At 42.5% G+C, this 19,059-nt stretch overlaps 2 protein-coding genes across 20 annotated transcripts in view; one reads left to right on the top strand and one right to left on the bottom strand.

Annotated features, from left to right (window-relative positions):
* The window catches only part of HNRNPH3 (heterogeneous nuclear ribonucleoprotein H3), a 79,976-nt gene that overhangs the window by 28,475 nt on the left and 32,442 nt on the right, over positions 1–19,059 (top strand). The gene's annotated exons all lie outside the window — the stretch shown is intronic.
* The window catches only part of PBLD (phenazine biosynthesis like protein domain containing), a 38,935-nt gene continuing 22,487 nt past the window's right edge, over positions 2,612–19,059 (bottom strand). For 12 of the 15 annotated variants that reach the window (XM_081157755.1, XM_081157749.1, XM_081157753.1 and 9 more), the window contains 8 exons: positions 11,636–11,735; positions 11,185–11,283; positions 8,549–8,658; positions 8,438–8,467; positions 6,983–7,071; positions 6,545–6,720; positions 4,663–4,725; positions 2,612–3,492 (listed from right to left, as the gene is read on the bottom strand). In XM_081157755.1, the coding sequence (XP_081013881.1) occupies positions 3,380–3,492; positions 4,663–4,725; positions 6,545–6,720; positions 6,983–7,071; positions 8,438–8,467; positions 8,549–8,658; positions 11,185–11,283; positions 11,636–11,735 (780 nt within the window). In that variant the 3' untranslated portion in view covers positions 2,612–3,379. Of the gene's footprint in view, positions 3,493–4,662; positions 4,726–6,544; positions 6,721–6,982; positions 7,072–8,437; positions 8,468–8,548; positions 8,659–11,184; positions 11,284–11,635; positions 11,736–12,942; positions 13,148–16,663; positions 16,739–19,059 lie in introns of those variants that run through there. The other 3 variants (XM_081157751.1, XM_081157752.1, XM_081157754.1) reach the window with 2 other exon arrangements.

The raw sequence follows: 19,059 nt of genomic DNA, 5'->3' as shown, positions 1-19,059 counted from the left end.
AGCTGCTGTGCTGGAGATACCCCTATGGAGCAGGATTTACTTCAGTGGAGCTTTGGTGTTCACCAAGTGTGCTCCTTGAGTGTGTCACTCATGGATGTGGTAGGGTTGTAATCCAGCGTGGTCGAGTCTGACCACCAGGTGCACTGTCTGTCTCTGGGCCTCCCAGGAGGTGCAAAGTCAGCCTGTGCCAGTGCCTTGCCCAGGGCCACCCAGCATGAGCTACACAGCAAACCGTAGTTGGCTGCTACTTGTGCTGGGCTTTGCATTGTCCAGGAGAGGCCAAGCTATGAGCCAATGCAGGCTGCCGCTAGTGCCAGGCCTGGGGCCACTTATCAAGCCATATGGGGCTTGTTGCTGCTTGTTTGAGAGATTTTAGGAAAGTCCTAAGCATGAGGCTCGAGAAAAGCCCCCGGAAATGGCCTGGATGAGCCTGCAGGTGGGGAGGGGCGGGGCCTCTGGGAATCACAGGGCGGGGCCAAAGGTGTGAGTCAGGTGCTGGCGATTCAGATATGGCGCCTGCCTGCTGGTTGTGTGGACTCGCCAAGGAGCAATGGTCTCTGCAAGCCCTTCTACCTGGGAGAAAGCTGCTCCTCCACCTCTTGCCCAGATTTCAGGCAGGTTTGTTCCTCCGCAAGTGTCCCAGGTTCCTTTCAAGCTGCTGCCCGGCGCTGGGGTCAGAGGGAGTGTGTCCGAGGGAGTCCACGCGTGGGCCCTTTAAGAGGAGCTGCTGGGGTTCCCGCAGCCTCCTCGACCCTCAGCGACAGTCCCCACTGGTTTCACAGCCTGAAGTTGTGGGGGCGTCTCTTCCTGGCCCTGGAGCCCTGGGTTGGGGGCCCGATGTGGGGCTGGGACCCCTCACTCCTCCCGGAAACCTCCACCCAGGGACATGTCTCTCCCGGGCTTAACCCGCAGCACCAGCTGTGGGCCCAGGGCTGTGTCTCTGGGATTCAGCCCGGATCCCCCAGTGTTTCCACCCCTTCTATCGTTCTTGATGCTCCTTAGTTCCCTGGTTGTAGGGCTTCTGTTCAGCCAATATCAGAAGGTTCTGAGTAATTTTGATGTGGTTGTGGGAGGCGGTGGGTGCAGCTGTTCCCTACGCCGCCATCTTGTTTCTCTGCCCCCCCGCCCAATCTTAGTAAGATTAGATAGGCAAGAGGTGGGCAAAATCAGAAGAGGCAAGGAAAAACCTAGTAGGACTAGAGATTTTAGAGTGTCCTCAAACCTGCCCTGCTCCTATGAGCAGAAAACTCACGCTATACTGGATGCTAATTCTAGAGGTTCTATGCTCCTGCTACCCAAAGATGTCATTCCATTTCCTCTTGTTTATCTATTTGGTTGCGCCTGTCCTTCCCCCACTCCTGCCTCAGCTTCCCTGGAGGCCACTTCTGGAGCCACTGTGGCCACTCAGTCAGTTGTCAGCAGGCTGACCAAGTAAACACATTAAATATAACAGTGGCCCTGACTATTCTGACTCAGCTATCCATTGCTAAATAGAAAAAATTTTAAATCACATATAAAAGTAAATATAGGGTTTGAAAATATAGGATGAAAAGTCAACTCATGCCTCAAAGATGCTTCAAATAGCAACTTTCATGCAAAAAGAATTGAGTCATCTCAAGGACTTGTTTCCCCAAAATAGCTATTAAGAAGTTGGCATACATTTGAGAAATAAAATTAAGACCCTTTCAATTATGTACTTATATAAAATTATTCATACAGTTCAGTCCTAGGTTGGGAAAATCTTGCACTTTGTGAAACCCCTCTAGTAATTCTCACCCTTGGTGTTGGAACCAACAGATGAGTTTTGATGAGCTGTGCAGTATGAGGTGGGTCATTGGTTACTCGTTAAGTTAAAGCTAGTGAATTATTTTCTTCATTGCAAATTAGGGGAAACCCAAGATTATTTCGGGAATAAATTCACTCTCACATGCTTTAGCAAAAATAAATAAAAATAGAAAACATGGTGCCCTGGCTTGGTGGCTCAGTTGATTGGAGCGTCATCCCATACACCAAAAGGCTGTGAGTTCAGTTCCAGGTCAGGGCACACACCTAGGTTGCAGGTTCAATCCCTAGGTGGGGCGCATATGGGAAGCAATAGATCAATGTTTCTCTCTCACCACCCCCCTTCCTCTCTCTCTAAAATCAATGAAAACATATCCTCGGGCCCCGGCCAATGTGGCTTATTTGGTTGAGCGTCATCCCATGCACCAAGAGGTCACAGGTTCAGTTCCTGGTCAGGGCACATGCCTGGGTTTTGAGCTCGATCCCCAGTAGGGGGCATGCAGGAGGCAGCCAATTGATGTTTCTCTCATTGATGATATTAATCTCTCTCCCTCTCCCTTTCTCTCTCTGAAATAAACATATTTCGACTAAAATAAAATTAAAATAAAAACATATCCTCAGGTAAGGATTAAAAAAAAAAAGGAACAAAGCATGGTAGCATTAAGGTGAAAAAATTGAGACAGGAATTTCTAACTGAATAGCTTGTAGTTTTTGAGATGGCTGAGAACTGCCACCAATGAGATCATCTTAAAAAACACTCTTAATGACCTGAAAAAGCCCCCATCCCAAAGTCAATTGTAGGTATTCAATATTACAGATTTAACTGAATTTAAAGTTATGTTAAAATCCATTTTATTAAGGTAAGAGAAGAATCCCTTTTAAGTTATCACTCTCAAGCTATATATCAAGATAAAGCTATTACATTACTTATAGTGTTTAATTTTACTAACACACTAGTACATATACATTTTCTAAATTTCTGGGTTTTTAGTTATTTAGTTATATGTCCTGATTTTTAGTTACTGACCATAAGTGTGTTCCAGTAAAGGAAATAATTTTTTATTAGATACATTAAAATATTCCCAATCTTATCCCCACACATGAACTGTTCTCACTATCTTCATGATCCATCCTGTCCATATAAATTCATATTCTCATACACAGCATAGCACTGCTAACATTTTATAATCTGTAATTTTCTTTCATAATATTACACCATGAAATATTTTTCTATATTTCCACATAGTTGTTGGGTCTTTTTAATGGCTGCAAAATATTCTATCACATTAACCTAAGTTTAAATGGTTTGATTTTATTCCTCATAAATGTGTTCTTCATTCTGTGATCAGTAGTCACAATCAAAGGTGACAGCATTATTCTTTGTTGCTAGTTACTTGCATTTCAAATACACTCACAGGTAGAGCCAAAACTCCACAGTTAATTAGTGAGGACACGTTATCAGCTCTCCATTAATGTCTTCATTTTTCTATTTCTAACATGAGGCTTAAGTAAGCTGCTATGCCGGGTTGCTAAAGGCAGCCCTTCTGTTTCTCTTCGTGCAAACAGTCCAGGAGAGCAGCATTTCAGCACAGCATCTCTAAGCTGTCAGTGTGCCCTCTAAAACTACAGCAGCGCCTCCCCTAATGTCAACTCGGCCATCGGGACGCAATGAAATCTCTAGTTCTCCTCCTCGGCAGGAGCACTGAAAAGCTGGAGAAAACAAAAAGAATCACAAATTAAGATCGTTTCACCCTTTTTAATGAACAGAGTATAGTAAGACACCTCTCATTACAAACTCTCGAATCCTCCCAGGGCAGTTTAAACAAATTCCTTCATCTGTCCATGGTGCTACCCAGCCCAACCGGTTCTCCTGAGGACTGAGGGGCCACAGATGCAATTTGATCCACAAAACACATAGCTCCGTGTCTTTCCTTCCTGAACTACTTCCTTTCTCACCTCCTGTAATGCCCCAGACTCACCCCACTCAGAGCTTCCTCCCCAGCTCTGTCTAGGAGTAAGGACATGTGAAAAGATAGACCCAGGAACTAGATGTCTAAGAAGATCAAGAGGGGTGGTCTTGTCCCTCCTGAGAAGGCCCGTTTTTCCAGGTCTGAATAAGACCAAGGGAGTTCATTCATTCATTGTGGTTATCAAGCAACCACACATGTCAGGCACACAAGAGGCACAGCCTCAGCCTTCCTGGAGTTCAGTGCTGAGGGAAGTAACTGCTCTCACCTAAGAAAAAACAGGCACCTGCTATCCCCGAATCAGGCTCACAGAGGCCTACCCCTCCCACTAAGTAAGACCTCTACCCTTTAGGGTCACACTCCTACTTTGATTATTAGGGCTGTGTAGCCACCATTGTCTCAGATCTATTTTCTTTGCCCTTGAGCAATATATTAATCACCAGGGGACTTGGTTCAAAAGCAATTTGTTTGATTCAATCCTGTGACTAGTAAGAGCAATAAGGAACCTTACTGATCATCCAGTCTCAACTTGTACATCATAAGTAACTTCTCTGGGCCAAAGTTACACAGCTATTCAATTTTATTCAACAAACATCTATTGGGAAGTGTGTCTTTGTGTTGGGAGGGACAAATGTGCAAGGTGATTGGGATAGAGGATGTTTTGAGTAGAGGGTTCAGGGTAAAGGAGTTTAAAAACCTTTCATTTTCACATGGACGATACATTTTATTGTATCTTCAAGTGTATAGTACACATGAGAAGGAATACTAGCTTAAGGTTAGGCAGGTGTGTGTTTTGGTTTTTGGTGTGTGTTTTTTTAATTTATCTTTACTGTTGAAAGTATTACAGATGTCCCCCCTTTTCCCCCCCATTGATGATTAGGCAGGTTTTTTAGTTGAAAAAGAGCTGTCTTACCACGCATATCTTTCTTCCCCAGTTGCTGGGACCAGTAGCTGCTGAGAACAGTATGTGCAGACCCTTAAAAGAAATGAAAAGTTATGATACAATCACAAAGGAAACAGGGGCAACTTTGTGGTAAATTTATAAGCAATTACAATCAACTATGCAGCCTTACTAAACAGTAGATGACTTAGTCATCATGTTGACATGGCCACAGCAGAGTGTGGAATTATGATTGCAGACAGGAAGGAAGGTGTAGAATTTCTGGATAAGCCCCTCCAAATGATGCATTTGCTATGTTTTACACTTGCTGAAGGCTGAATCAAACTGCAGGGTTTAATTCTTGTCCTTTCTACAGTTCACACCACCCATGGTAGGAAAATCAAGTCCTTCACATAAGTCTTTCTACATCTCAAAGGAGACTATCTGCTTCCTCCTGGGATGCACATGCAAGGAAAGGTGGGAACTCTTGACAAATGCCAGCATTTCCACCAAGCACACATTCCCAGACTTGGTGGCAAAAGAACTTTCAGTGAGGTATTTTTTCACATAATTGTGTCCTAGGTTTAGATCAGAGAATAGATAGTAAAATGAAGAAACAAACTATAAAGTAATAACTGCCGAAAGTCTTTGGGGCAGGGGGAAGGTTGGTTTGGAAAAGGCCCTTCCTCCAGGAAAACTTACTAGATGTTATAGGAGGTCTGCATAGTCTGACCAGCCATCCCAGATTGCTTGAGACTGTCCTGGTTTTAGCACGGAAGGTCCTGAAGCTGAAAAATCCCTCAGTTTCAAGCAAACTGAGATGGTTGGTCATCACTGTCCAAAGACCTTCGCACTCTAGAAAATCATTGTTCCAGGGGGAAAGCTTGCCCTCTGTGCCAATTAAAATCTTTGTAAAGCAGCTGTGCGTGTGCACATCCGCTCAGAACTTCTTTTCCATGGGGGAAGGGTTGAGTTGGACTGTTTGGCTGTCATTTGGGCATTTTCCTGAGTCTTTAGAAGTGCTTGCTTATTTAGCTTTGCATTTCACATGTTTTGTTCCTCAGAGACTAAGTCATCCCAGCCCCTGCCATCTGACCAGAATAGGAGCCTGAAGTCTCTGCCCAGCGTCCTTCTGTCCTGGCTGCCATCCCATGCACCAGCCTCCTCCATCAAGCATTGCCCCCCGTAAGCTGCTCAGCCCACCCTTCTCAGAGATGATGAAAGTAGAGACTTCACAGTCTTGCCCGTCATAGGTCTCATACTTCTGCTTCTGGCTGGTAGATTTTGAATATGCCTATTCCCAAACTCATCCCACCCACTTTGGAGGCAGGTCTGGAAAAGGTGGAGGGAAGGAAAAGAAACACAATTCCTGTCCCTATTTCCCACCTGCAGCCCAGGAGTCTATCCTTCAAAACAAATCTTATCTAGATGTCAGTGATCATGCAGGATGGTCACTGAAAAGGACAAAAGACATCAGCCCCTGAAGTGTACAAATGGCAGATTGGGGAGCCAGTTTCATGGTTATTATTATATAGTTATTGGGCACTTGTGGATCAGGCACTGTGATAAGTACTTAACTTGCCTTGGGTTTATATAACCCTACAGGATCTTATCTATATTTTACAGAGGTAGGAATGGAAACTTTTAAAGTTAAGCCATTTGCCCAAGGTCAACAGCTAGGAAGCTAGGAGGCAAACCCAGGCTGTTTGACACTAAGGTTTAACCTTGCTACGCTGCTTTCTAAATTCTGTTTTTCACATGAGACGGCAGTGAAGGGATGGGGGAGGGGAGATAGGGAAACAAAGGCAGCTCAGAACCCAAGCAATCTGAAAGGTCACAGGAAGGGCACTTAAACAACTATTTATTATCCTCCCTCCATTGTTTAACCCTCCCCAGGACCGATGTCAAAAAGTACCTGTTACAGGGTCTTCTGCCACACCGACCCATGGTGCAAAATACCTGGAGTAAAAGTCAAACGCTTGGGTCCCACCGGGCTCTCCTTTAAGGGTGAGAATGAGTCCTCTCACCTTCCCTGTGTTCTCTACTTGCGGCAGATTCTGTGTGTTCACTTTCAGGTTTTCCAGAAATGACCTTGTTTGTAAATGGGATGGATCAGGACAAACCCATTCCACAGACCCCCCACTACACAAACTAAGACAGGCCAGGGAGTGGCTCACCCAAACACATCAGCAGGAGGGGAGAGAGGAGCAAGTGGGGTAACTTCCTACTGGTAAAAAAACTCTCTGCACAAATCATGGTTTGACTGGACATAGCACAGCCAGACCAAGCCAGAGCCATAAATGTGGGTGTCAGCCCTCTCCAAAGTGCCAACAAAGCCAAAAGTCTTGTTCACCTGTTGTAAGTGTCGCTGAGCCGAACGAGGAGTTTTCGGGTATCTGGAGAATAGCAGATGTCCTGGACCAGTGTGTCACCTATGGCAGTCTGTGAAGACAGACCAAAGACTTTTCAGGAATGTCCCTGGGTGGAGTCCTCGATCCCCTGTGTGGGAAACCACCTCTCCTGAGCATCTGCAGACACAGACACACACACACACTCTCTCTCTCTCTCTCACTCACTCACACACCCACGTCTGAGGAACTCTGGAGTCAATGCTCTGAATCATTACTGTCTACTGTCTTTTGAGATAGGGGGCGGACTTGTGCCTACCTCTTAGAGTTGTTATGGGGGTTAAATGAAGTAATATATGTGGAGTTCCTGCAGCAGTAACTAGAACATTCTACATGACAAGGACTTGGGTCTGGCAGTTTGGACTTGAGGACTAGAGGACTCATCTTAATGCTGCTCTGCTTGGCAAGCACACTCTTCACTCAGCTTGTACGCTACAGATCAGTAACAGCAACACTTTCTAAAGATACCTTGTTCACCCTTACATAAGACTGCACATAATCTCGTTCATTTCCAATAACGTTGTTTTGCTTGCTTGTTTGTTTGTTGACTTGGAGTGCTGATGGAGCTTATGAGGGGACAAAAGCCACTCTAAGCACTACCCCTGGCTGCCAGCAGAGCAGATGACAATGGTGATGACATAGCAGTTGTCTGGCCGTCGTTAGGTGGCTTCAGGTTTTGTAACTCTCTTTAGGGACTGAGCTGCTCCAGGTCCCAAGGCCAGACTCCCTCCACCTTGAGTGGTGCCTGGGCTGTCTGCCTCTGTGACCATAGCTAACCAATGTCCCTCTCTCTAGAACTAGGAATCCCAGTAGCCAGATCCCATCTGCTCTCCGGGACCTTTTGGTCTCTCTGAAAAGGTGACTAAAACAGACATATAAACATTATGCAATGTATAAGCAATGCTGAATTTCTTCTGCATGGATTCTGATGTGATTTGAAAGTTTAATTCTCAGCTGAGGATCTTATTGCCAGTTTCTAGGAACACAAAATGACAACACTCTTGATAAATAACCCTTTGTCATTCCCATTTTACAGATGCTGACCCTGAAGCTTAGAAAGATCAGGTTAAGTTCTTTCTACCATGAACAAGGTAGAAAGAACTCTGAATATTTTCCATTTTCCTACCAACGTGCTTAAAGCAGTTCTCCCCACCCTACCATGGAGGCTAATGTTGGCAGTGAAGAGTCAGGGAAAACAACTGGTCAACCTCCTCACCAAACAGATTCAATATTAACATTCAAATCCCAAATGCACTGTTCACTATTGATCCAAGCTTAAATTAGAACACTGATACTGGAAGCAGGCCTATTTTTTGGGATCAACTTGTACCGAATCTTTGTGTTCAAACAGTAACAAGTGTTCAAATTCCATGAGCTCAGGTTTGATTCTTTTCACTAACCTTTATCAAGTCCTTTACTTCCTGGAAGTCCTAGATAGAGAAAAAGACAAAACCATTGTAAAATAGGCACACTGTCAGTTGTACACAGTTTATCAATTAGAAAGAGCTGACCTGGGGGTGGGCTGGATAAAGAGGCAAGTCCAGGATGATACCATCCTCCGCTTTCCTGGCCTTGAGTTCCCCACTCAGTGTGACAAAGGTTAGAGTGCTATTCACATTTTCTGGCCAAAAAAAAAAAAGTTTTATTTTGTCAGTCATAAAACTGTTGTAAAAGGATCAAGAAATGGGAAAATAAACTTTGTTATATGTTTGTGTGTCTGTTTCAGTTACTGTTGTGATGTCTTAGATTCTCTGGCAGTGCTGTCCTTTCCTGTGAGGGGACCCCAGGTCTGGTTTGCTGGGGTCCACTGTGGGGAAAACCCTCACTGGATCTAACTTGAGAACCAGGAACATGACCGATTAGACTTGGCATGATATTGCAAGGTTTCAGATCCTAGCTCCTTCCTGCTTCCTAGCTGTACCCTTTAGCAAATTAGGAGACCTCCTTAAACTTCAATTTCCTCATCAATAAAATGGGGTAATAATTAAATCTATACCAATTTATTTTACCAATAAAATAGGGTAATAATTAAGCCTACCTCATAGGGATGCTATATTTTCTAATGCGATTTTAAAATATCAACCTACAATAACTATAGAATTATAAGCTCTACTAGTCTAAAATATGCCAAGGGGGTGACAAATAGAACGTACAAGTTATGAACAATAATCTGATATAAACAAATCAGATTTATTTTAAGTGAACCAAGCTAAATATACAATTTTGATTTAAAGATTGGACTACAAATGCTGATAGACTCACCCTCCTTCCATGTTACTAATACAACCTGAGCCCCTTATCTGACTTCAATGTGTGTAGAATCATTTTTGGTGAAAACAAAGATTTGTGACATAATTCTCCTCCCCCCCCCCCCAATATTTCTGTAAAACCTAACCACATCTCGAAGGTGAGGAAGTTCAGCATTGCTTATTAACTTCTACTGAGTATAAAATTTACATTCTGAAACCCAGTTTAATTTTCTCATTATAATTGGTGTAAGGAATTATTACTTACAAAGCACTTTTTCATACCTTATCTCATCTAACCTTAAATCCACTCTAGGGGATCTGAGGGCTGTCACTACAAACCTCAGCCTCATACCAACCAATGTGGGGTTTTCAACTCCAACTTCAGCAAAACCTGTTTTTCAAGACTGAGATCTTAGGCAATATTTCATTGATGTTTGCTTGCCTTCATTCTAGTCCCCTGTACACTGAAACCAAAATTATCCTTTTAAAATGCATACATTTTAAATGGATTACATTATAGAGATGCCTCGGCCTGACTCTCAGTGTCATCTGCCAATCACCCCCTCCCTCAGGAAGCTCCAACCCTCCGGTTATGCAGACTGCCTCAGGGGCTTTGCATTTGCTGCTGCCTCTTCGGGATGCTCTTCCTCTCACTCTAGCTCTTTGCACTGGGGGCTTCCCATTCTTCAACATAAAGGTCATTCCTTCTCCAGTAGATGCTGTTGTCCTGAATCTTGCCCCTCCCCTCTCAAGGCCAGCATTAGGAGAGGCAAGGAAGTATGGAGGCACAGAATTTAAGGAGGCACCCTGAGACCTTGATGTCTCACCCTTCACCCAGCCCTGACCCAGCTGGTGACTGGCAGCTCTCAGCTGAATCCTGCTGGGGGGCTTGCCCCTGGCTGAAGAGAGCTACTTTACCCAAACTCCCGCTGCTTTTCTAGGCATTGGAGACTGGCCAGTGGAGGGTATAAGGGCCTGAACCTTTGCTCCTATTTGGAACTACACTGCTTGAAGGGCCTTCGTAGCATTAGACCTTCCTGTGGATTTGCCTAGGCCTTTTTTGTTTCTACCACTTTGCAATTCAACTTCTCCCTCTGTTTAATCCTTTCTTTACTCCCCTACCATACTGATCCTGAGAATACTGCTCCTGGTTCTTTGGCATGCAAGTGTGCCCCAGAATCTTCATCCTGGTGGGACCTGCCTGATAACACCTTCCCTCACTACCCCCACCTAGAGCAATTCCCCGAAGGACCTCCTTTTCTAACTCCCACTGCTTACAGTTCTCCTGCCATGGCATCCTGTTTATTTCCTTGTTTAACTTTCTGTTTGTGTCTACACTGCTCATGGTTGCATCCGGCTCCAATTTAGGGCACTGCCAAGCATCTTTCTTCTGCCTCATTCCCACAAAGCCCTGATCTTTATTTATCTATTGTACTAAATGCAGCTTAGATGGAAACTGGCAGGATTCAGGTGCTGCATCCTGTCCTCACACGGTAAATGATTGTAGTTGGGCGCATGCATCTTTAAAATTCAGAGTGAAGAAACTCTTGTTATGAAATGCATTTCATTGTGGGTGGGGACATATTGGGAGAAAAGTGCCTTTTGAGTCCCTGATACCACGTGTGACACTTATTCTGCCTTGTGAGCTCCCCTCCACAGAGGCCAGGGACCCCACATTCCAGGGAACAACACCCATGGCTCCCCAGCATGCCTGGCAAATACTCAGAAAGGCCAGAGTTACTGAAGGTTGCTGTTTTTGATTCTGGATAATGTACTGCATGAGATAAGCTCTGCCATGTCTTATACTGGTCACTTGGTCACTGAAAAGAGGATGAAAATTTTTAAAAATATTTGCCATTTGCTAAGTGACAGGTTCATGTTTTCAAAAATCACATTACTTATTTTGTGAAACAGCACAGCTGCTGAAGCCAGGGTAGCGTGGCCACAGAGGGGGACCTCACTCGCCGGTGTAAACCACCTTAATCCAAAGCAGGAACCTGAAAGACAAGACAAGCCAGAGAGAGACATGATCCTTCCCGTACAAGTGAGTCACAGACTCATTTTCTTACCCTTTTCTAAGTTTTTCATCAGCATGAATTAATTGCTGAAACGTTGTGAAAGGAGGAGTGAACTCAGTATGTATCTCAGGGCTCCGCGATGCTAGATCTGGGGCTGGAACATTCAAATTAACCAACCCCACTCCCCCAGACTAACTGAAAACCAAATCAGAATCTCCTCGTTTCTCCTACCTACATGCAAATCGCAAGTGGGCATTTCTCTTAAATATCATTCCCCCCACTGGGAAAGCAGCTTCTCATAGGATTCAAGGATGTTTTAAAAAACGCTTACTTTGTGTGAAGTCGTCAGTTGGGTGCAGTTTTCGGATAAAAGCGGTTTCTGAGAGGTTCATTTCCCTTGCAATTTTCTGATGCATGTCTTCATCCAATTTCTAAATTAGAAACAAAAGGTTATTGAGACTCCGGAAACACAAATCAGAATTCCTTGGAACAGCAACTGCCATTAGTTAATAGCACAGTTTATTAATATTAAAACTCACATGCTTAAAAGAAAATAATTGCCAAGGAATTCAGGCACTTTTATAAAGATCGTTTTTTCAGAAATCCATGTTTGAGCATCTTATGAAGGGCTGTAGATGTACAAAGCTAGAACAGACTCTGAAAAACTTACCACAAATGAAAATGAAAACTTCAGTCTGCCTTTCTTGTTGGATAAAGATGTCTGGCACTCACTCTAGGCAGGCTGGACCACTCTGTCCCCCATCCCCCCCATTTATGCATGGTTCATTCTTTTCATGGGTCAGGTCTCAGGCCAAAGTTCACTTCCTACAGGATGCCTTCCAGATTGCTCTCTTCTCCCCAGTGCTTAGGCCACCTGAAACTCCCTAGTGTGTTCTTTACTGTCTGTCCCTCCTCCCACTTCTGACTTAGAGCTTTAAGAGGGCATGAAATGTGCTATTTTGCTTTGTCCTGGCTTAGAACAGTGCTTTGTATTCATCCCAGGATGATAGGGGCTCAATAAATATTTGCTGAAAGAATAAGTACATTATTCACTTAATCTTCATTTTTAAAACCCTCAATATAGATATTTTATCCACTTACAGATGAAGAAATTAAACACAAGGGTTGTATAATATCCTAAGGTCATGATATGCCTAATAAATGGTAGAGTGATTAAGAATGTGAGCTTTGCAAATGGTGACAACCAGTGAATCTAGAGGAAAGGTACTATATGGATATTCATTGTACCATTCTTGAAACATTTTGGAGGTTTTAATTTTTCAAAATAAAATATTAGAAGTAATGTGGGCTCTGGAAACATACAGGATTGGGTTTGTATCTGGATCAGCCTCCTCTCCTAGCAATGCAAGAGAGGGTTAAGTCATTTACTCTCATGGAGCATCAGTTTCCACACCTTTAAAATGGGAATAATAGTACTAAAGTCAAAGAATTATTGTAAAAACACATGCATATATATATTTGCATACACGGACACATTCCTCTTAACTCAATAAAAAATAAGTCAGAAATATGATGGGGTTTTTTGAAACTAAAAATAAACTTTTTAATTAACATAATGCTTACTAGCTAGATTTTGAATTCTAAAGACAAATGAATTTTTAGTTTGGCCAAACTTACCATTCTTGAGCTCCTGAAACCCAGAAATAAGAATTATAACCTGCCCAGCTGGGCGTGGCTCAGTGGTTGAGTGTCGAACTAGGATCCAGGCAATCAGGGTTCGATTCCTGGTCAGGGCACATGTCCGGGTTGTGGGCTGCAGCCGATCAGTGACTCTCTCATCATTGATGTTTCTATCTCTCTCTCTCCCTCTCCCTTCCTCTCTCTGAAATCAATAAAGATCTTTTTTTAAAATTTTTTTTAAAAGAATTATAGCCTTATACTAGTAAATTCATAATTCACTTATCTTATGCAAGTTAAGCACACTTTTTTTAGTTGTTTCAAATTCTTGTGAAGCATTTTCCCTATACTCATATAAGGCATAAAATAGTGGTTAGTGTGAAAAATCAGTCATGATTTTTAAACTACCAGCTGGTATAAAAGTCCTAGCAAGAGATTTATTTAAACGAACACTATATTCAAAATCTATAGAAGCTCTGTAGTCCTACAGAAAGAGAACTCACTTAAGAAAGTGATAACTTATTTTTTGAAGACCCAAACATAACAAATTGATTTCTTAATTTTTCTTTCCAAAGATTAAATGCAGTAGTGCATACAAAGTGCTCATTCACAGTGCCCAAAATGTAATAAGTACTTGATAAATATCAGCTTTTTATTTTGAGTGGCTCAAAGCCTGTGCTTTAGCCTACCACACTACACTGCCTCCCCATAACAAAGACAAACTATTATTACCCCTTTAAAACACTGCAGACAGGAAAACCAGTGTCTATCAGATCAAATGGACTCCTGCAACATTTCTGAGGGAAAGCAGCAATCAATTACTGAGCTCTGTGCTGGGCCAGCAGCATCAGCACCACAATGGAGGGAATGTGTTAGAAATACAGTCTCAGACCCCATCACAGGCTTTCCGAATCAGAATCTCCATTTTAACCAGATCCCCAGGTGATCCATGTGCACATTAAAATTTGAGAAGACCTGGTGTATAAGATATGACCCTGTGTTCTGTGGGGAGTCAAGACAGACACAGAAAGCAACAGTGAGCAACACCAGTGAGTACATATGTATTTGAGATACATAGCCTTGTGTACAGTAGGTAATTGAGATACATAGATTTTGACAATAAATATGCTAAGCCTTTAAAGATGAGGCCTTGAACTGGACTTTTTATTTTATTATTTTTTTTTAATATATCTTTTATTGATTTCAGAGAGAGGAAAGGAGAGGGAGAGAGAGAGAGAGAGAGAAACATCAATGATGAGAGAGTAATTGATCGGCTGCAGCCTGCAACCCGGGCATGTGCCCTGATCAGGAATCGAACCCTGATTGCCTGGATCCTAGGTCGACGCTTAACCGCTGAGCCACGCCCGGCCGGGCTGAACTGGACTTTTTAAAAGGGCAAATTTTGGTGAGTTGGATAGGAAAATGTATTGGGGGTGCTTCTAGGGCAAGATACTTGATCTCATGTCTGTTCGCCTTCTGTTAAATCTTTGACACTCTAGGATTCTGTGAGGGGAGGTAAGGAGAATTAGGATGTCACACCTGTGAGCACCTGTGGGCCTGGGGAGTGAGAAGTCCCACCTGAGTAGAGGAAGGGGGGTGGTTGTTGGGGCCTCCCAGCCAACAAGGCAACACTGTTAAGAACTGAACTCAGGTGTGCTCTCTGTCTCAGGAGTGAGGCCAGCACCTTTCCCTTTCCCCCCAGGCACTTTACATTTACCCTTCTCTCTTCTAAGCTCCAAGAGCCCTTCTTCTGCCTCTGTAACTTGTTTCCTGAGCCTACGCAGCCCAACTAGCTCACTTCTATTACCTATGTAATTTTCTAAATAAACTTTCTCTTATAATTTGAAAAAAAGAAATTGAACTCAAGCATTGCCATGGCCTATAGAATGTTCTCTGTGCATACAACACCTGAGAGAAAATGGAAGCCATTTAATTCCCTAATGCAGAATCTGCAATCACAGGGCTCAGTGGTGAATGGAGGGGTGACAAAGAAAAGCCTGTGCTGTTCTTCCTGGGTTTGCCTCCTTGGCTGCAGAAACCTGCAGAGCCTGCCAGTCCTTCCTCTCTCTGATCTGGCCAAACTCTCCCTATCCTTGTTCTTCCTTTCTTTATCCATTGCTTCTAGGACAGGAGTCTCTGGAAGCATTAAAGCCAAGCTCACATCTATTGGTAGTAAATTTCCTTGCAAATGGGCTGTTTTGCACATCAGCTAGAACACCTGCTTTACTGACCATCAGCTCTTGAATCCTTTCTACCTTGGTGTATCACCCCAAATGCAATTTGAATTTCTGTAACTAATTTCTGTCCCAGGACACTTAAAAATGCACCTGCTATTTGCCTGAGGGAAAGAGATAAGGTAGAAAGTTTGATAGTAGCAACCCTCAATATGCACCATATGCAGCTGATTTTCTACACCGGAACCAAAGGTGAAGATAATGGTGAATCTTGAGGAGGCTAATATTGGTTCAGCTTTGAGAGGTTTAGAAACAAAAGAAAGAGGCTGCATTCACTTAAAATACTGAATTTTGGCTTAAATAATTTTTCCATTTTCACTTCAAGCTTATTTTCAAATGCAGCACATAATAATTACAAACCAACAGTTTTTAATTCTCTTGCTTTAATACTCATTACCCTTTGGCAATGTCACATGAGACAAATTTCCAACAGAAATAACAGAACCGTGATTTTTTTGTTTTTAAGTTCCAATGTACTGGCTTAGGGCACTGAGGTTCCCTCACCATAAGGCCCACAAAAAATTTACGTATCAGCAAATCAGAGTAACGTTTTAAAATACTCCCATCTTGTGGAAGTTCAGAAATATGACAGCCTAAACATAACAGTCTTGCTTTCCGTCTTTATGTGTCCCTCTACTGCAGATTCCAGCAAAGGAAAAGCAATTGGATATAGAAAGTTCTAAATCATCCAGGAAAAAATGAGAGATTCCTTCCGAGGCACTTGGATTTCTCATTGTGAAGTTATGTCTGCACAATGCAGTACTCAAACTGTAGATTATCTTTAGTTGTTCCTAGTGGTTCTAATAGGTGCCTAGTCTCTCCAGCTCCATCATAGAACCCAAAGCTCATACTCACTTACCATACCCCACCCACCACCCCACCAATGAGAATATAAGAAACTAATAATTGTTGGTTAACTAGAGGATACCTAGTCTTTGGAGATTTTGCCACCATTTAATTGATTATATTTTTACTTTCACTCAACTGATACTTATTTAGTGCCTCCCATGTGCTGGGCCAGGTGTGCTGGAACAAGTCAGAATTGATCTAAGATCATATAGAATGTGCAGTCTAATGAGGAAGACAGGCATTGAGTGAATTACAAGAGTAATGCTTGTTACCATCTAGGAAGTAAGGAATGCAGTGAGAACACATAAAAGAGGAGAACATGTAGTTTAATAGCAAGTAAAATGGTTAAAAGCACAGGCTCCACAGTCAAGCAGACCTGAGGTGGGATCCTCAAGTCATCCACTTAGAGTGTGACCTCTGGCAAAGTACTTACCCTTTCTCTGCCTCTGTTTCCCCATCTATAAAATGGGACTAATAATACTAAGACCTACTCATAGAGTGGTTGTGAGGGTGAAATGAGATAACATGAAAAGCAATTAGCACTGAATTGGGCTGAATTTGTCTGAAGTCACTGCTTCCAAAGCTGAGGGCTGTGTTGTAGAAGTCAGTGAGGATACCTGGGAAGCGGAAATTCTTACATTAACATCTCCTCCTTTGCATTGCTCTTTCCCCAAACACCGGGCAAAGGAAACCCCTTCAGTGACCTAAAAGAATCTTCTCTGCACTCCTCAATCCCTTTTCTGCCGCATAAAAATGAGGTATGAGGTTGAAATACCCTAGGAACCCCAGGAGTCTCTGACTGAGTGTGATCACACCCCAAGCCTCTCTTCAAGGAAGGCCATCGAGTTTGGAGATGGCCAGTGCACCATAAGCCTCCCGACATGACTTAAAGCCTGGCTTGAACATAGTATTGCTATACACCCGTTTTTTTCCTTAAATACGTAACCCACTAAGCTGTAAAGGGGTTTGGGGTAGTCTCTAAATTTAATAAGGAAAACTGGAACAGCAAAATAGTTCAGGAACTAAAACTAAGCATTCCTCTTTTAAAAGCGTGAAACCAATTCTCCTTGCTGTCAATGGAAATGATGATTGGTGTTGAAAACAATAATTATTTTAAACAGCCAGTAAATGTCATTTGAATTGAAATAGATAGAGATATAGATATAGATATATATATACACACATATATATACTTCATTCAGACACACACACACACATACATTTTCCAAAGCTTTTTTTATGAATAATTTTAACAGAAAAACTCATATAAACCATTTTAGAAAAGGTATCCTCTGAAGCAACAAATCTCAACCTGGGGCAATTTTTGATTGCCATGACTGAGGGAGTAGGGGGAACTACTGTCATCCAGTGGGTAGAGGTGAAGGATACTGGTAAACATTTTACAATGCACATGACAGCCCTCAAATAACACAGAACTACCCAGTCCAAAATGCCAGCAGTGCTGCAGTTAAACCTTGTGCTAAACAAGCATGTGCGCGCGCGCGCACAGACACACACACACACACACACACACACAAACAACAAAACAAAAAACTGAAGGCTTAATTAGAATATGAAGAAGAATAAATATGGGTTCCCTAGCCCTGTTGATATGTTATTTTCAATAAATATTAAAGCTGGTTTACAGAAAAATACACAAAATATCATCCCTCAGCACTATCTCAGTCCTCTGATCTATTCCAGTAGTTGGTCATGAGTTCCAGTAGTTTTTTACTCAGCTATCATCCTAATGTATCTATTTCATTTTTAAAATATTGTTTGGAGCCTGGCCAGAGTAGCTCAGTTGGTTGGAGCTTCTCATCTAGTACACCAAAAGGTTGCCAGTTAGATTCCTGGTGAAGACACATACCTGGGTTGCAGGGGGTTTTTTTGTGTGTGTTTTGTTGTGTGTGGGTTTTTTTATATAACATAAAGCTGATTTATTTCAGGCTTTGGTGTTTTATTTATATATTTAAAATTTTTTTTTTTTTTTTAAATATTACAGATGTCCCTTTTTCTCCCCAAAGACCCGTTCTACCCCGTCTCTTCCCACTCCCCAGTCCCTCTCCCCACCATTGTCCGTGTCCTTGGGTTGTGCATATATACATATAAATTCTTTGGTTACTCTCTCCCCCTGGGTTGCAGGTTTGATCCCTAGGTGGGGAGCCTACAGAAGGCAGCCAGTCGATATTTCTCTCACATCGATGTTTCTCTCTCTTCTCTTGCTCTCTCTCTCTCCCCCCTTCCTTTTTCTAAGAATGTCCTTGGGTGAGGATTAATGTATATATAGGCTCTTGGAACTGTTTCCCAAAATTTTTTACTTTCCTTGCAGCAGTCTTTTACCAAGTTTCAAAAAGCAATTACCGAGTCTTTAGTTTGTCCACCAAGTTTTTCTGTGGTTAGTCTCATCTTGGTCAAATTTTAAATAATTTTAAACAAAACAGAAAGGATATTCCTTCAAAGCCCTGCACTTAAAATCTGGAGTATTTCCTCCTTCATAAAACCCAACATTGTTCTCTGAGTCCCCTTTGTACCTGGCCCCTTCAGGTCTCTTAGCCTCTGCGGTGACCTCTGAATAATGATCAGGATTACACATCTGTGTCCCTCATTAGACTTTGAGCACCTCAAGGGCAGACAAACTTACTAATCTTTGTATCTCCCATCTGTAGCCCAGAACGTCACTCATGGTGGATGTTGATAAATATTTGTAGAATATGTTAATGACAGGCTAAACACCTGAATTGTGGTCAGCATTGTAAGGTTTAGCACTTATTTGTCTCTGCTATTTTCTTGAGTTCACTTGTGTTCTCTCTAGGTGTTTCAGGTATCCACTGTCTCCAGCCATAGTAAGGGTAGAAAACACAGTTTATACCTCCTTTATAATTTTTATTGATTATGAATTGGGGAAATTGCTAAATTAGCCTCCAGGAGATCAGGATTCTCATGTCCACAGAATAGAAAACTAGCAAACTAGTCTTTAGATATCTATTCATTTGTCCCTGACAGGCCATCAAATTAGCCTGGTCTCACAGGT

The sequence above is a fragment of the Miniopterus schreibersii genome (genome assembly GCF_964146895.1).
Source record: "Miniopterus schreibersii genome assembly, chromosome: 14".
Classification (NCBI taxonomy): Eukaryota; Metazoa; Chordata; class Mammalia; order Chiroptera; family Miniopteridae; genus Miniopterus; species Miniopterus schreibersii.
This window is presented reverse-complemented; position numbering and strand designations above follow the sequence as displayed.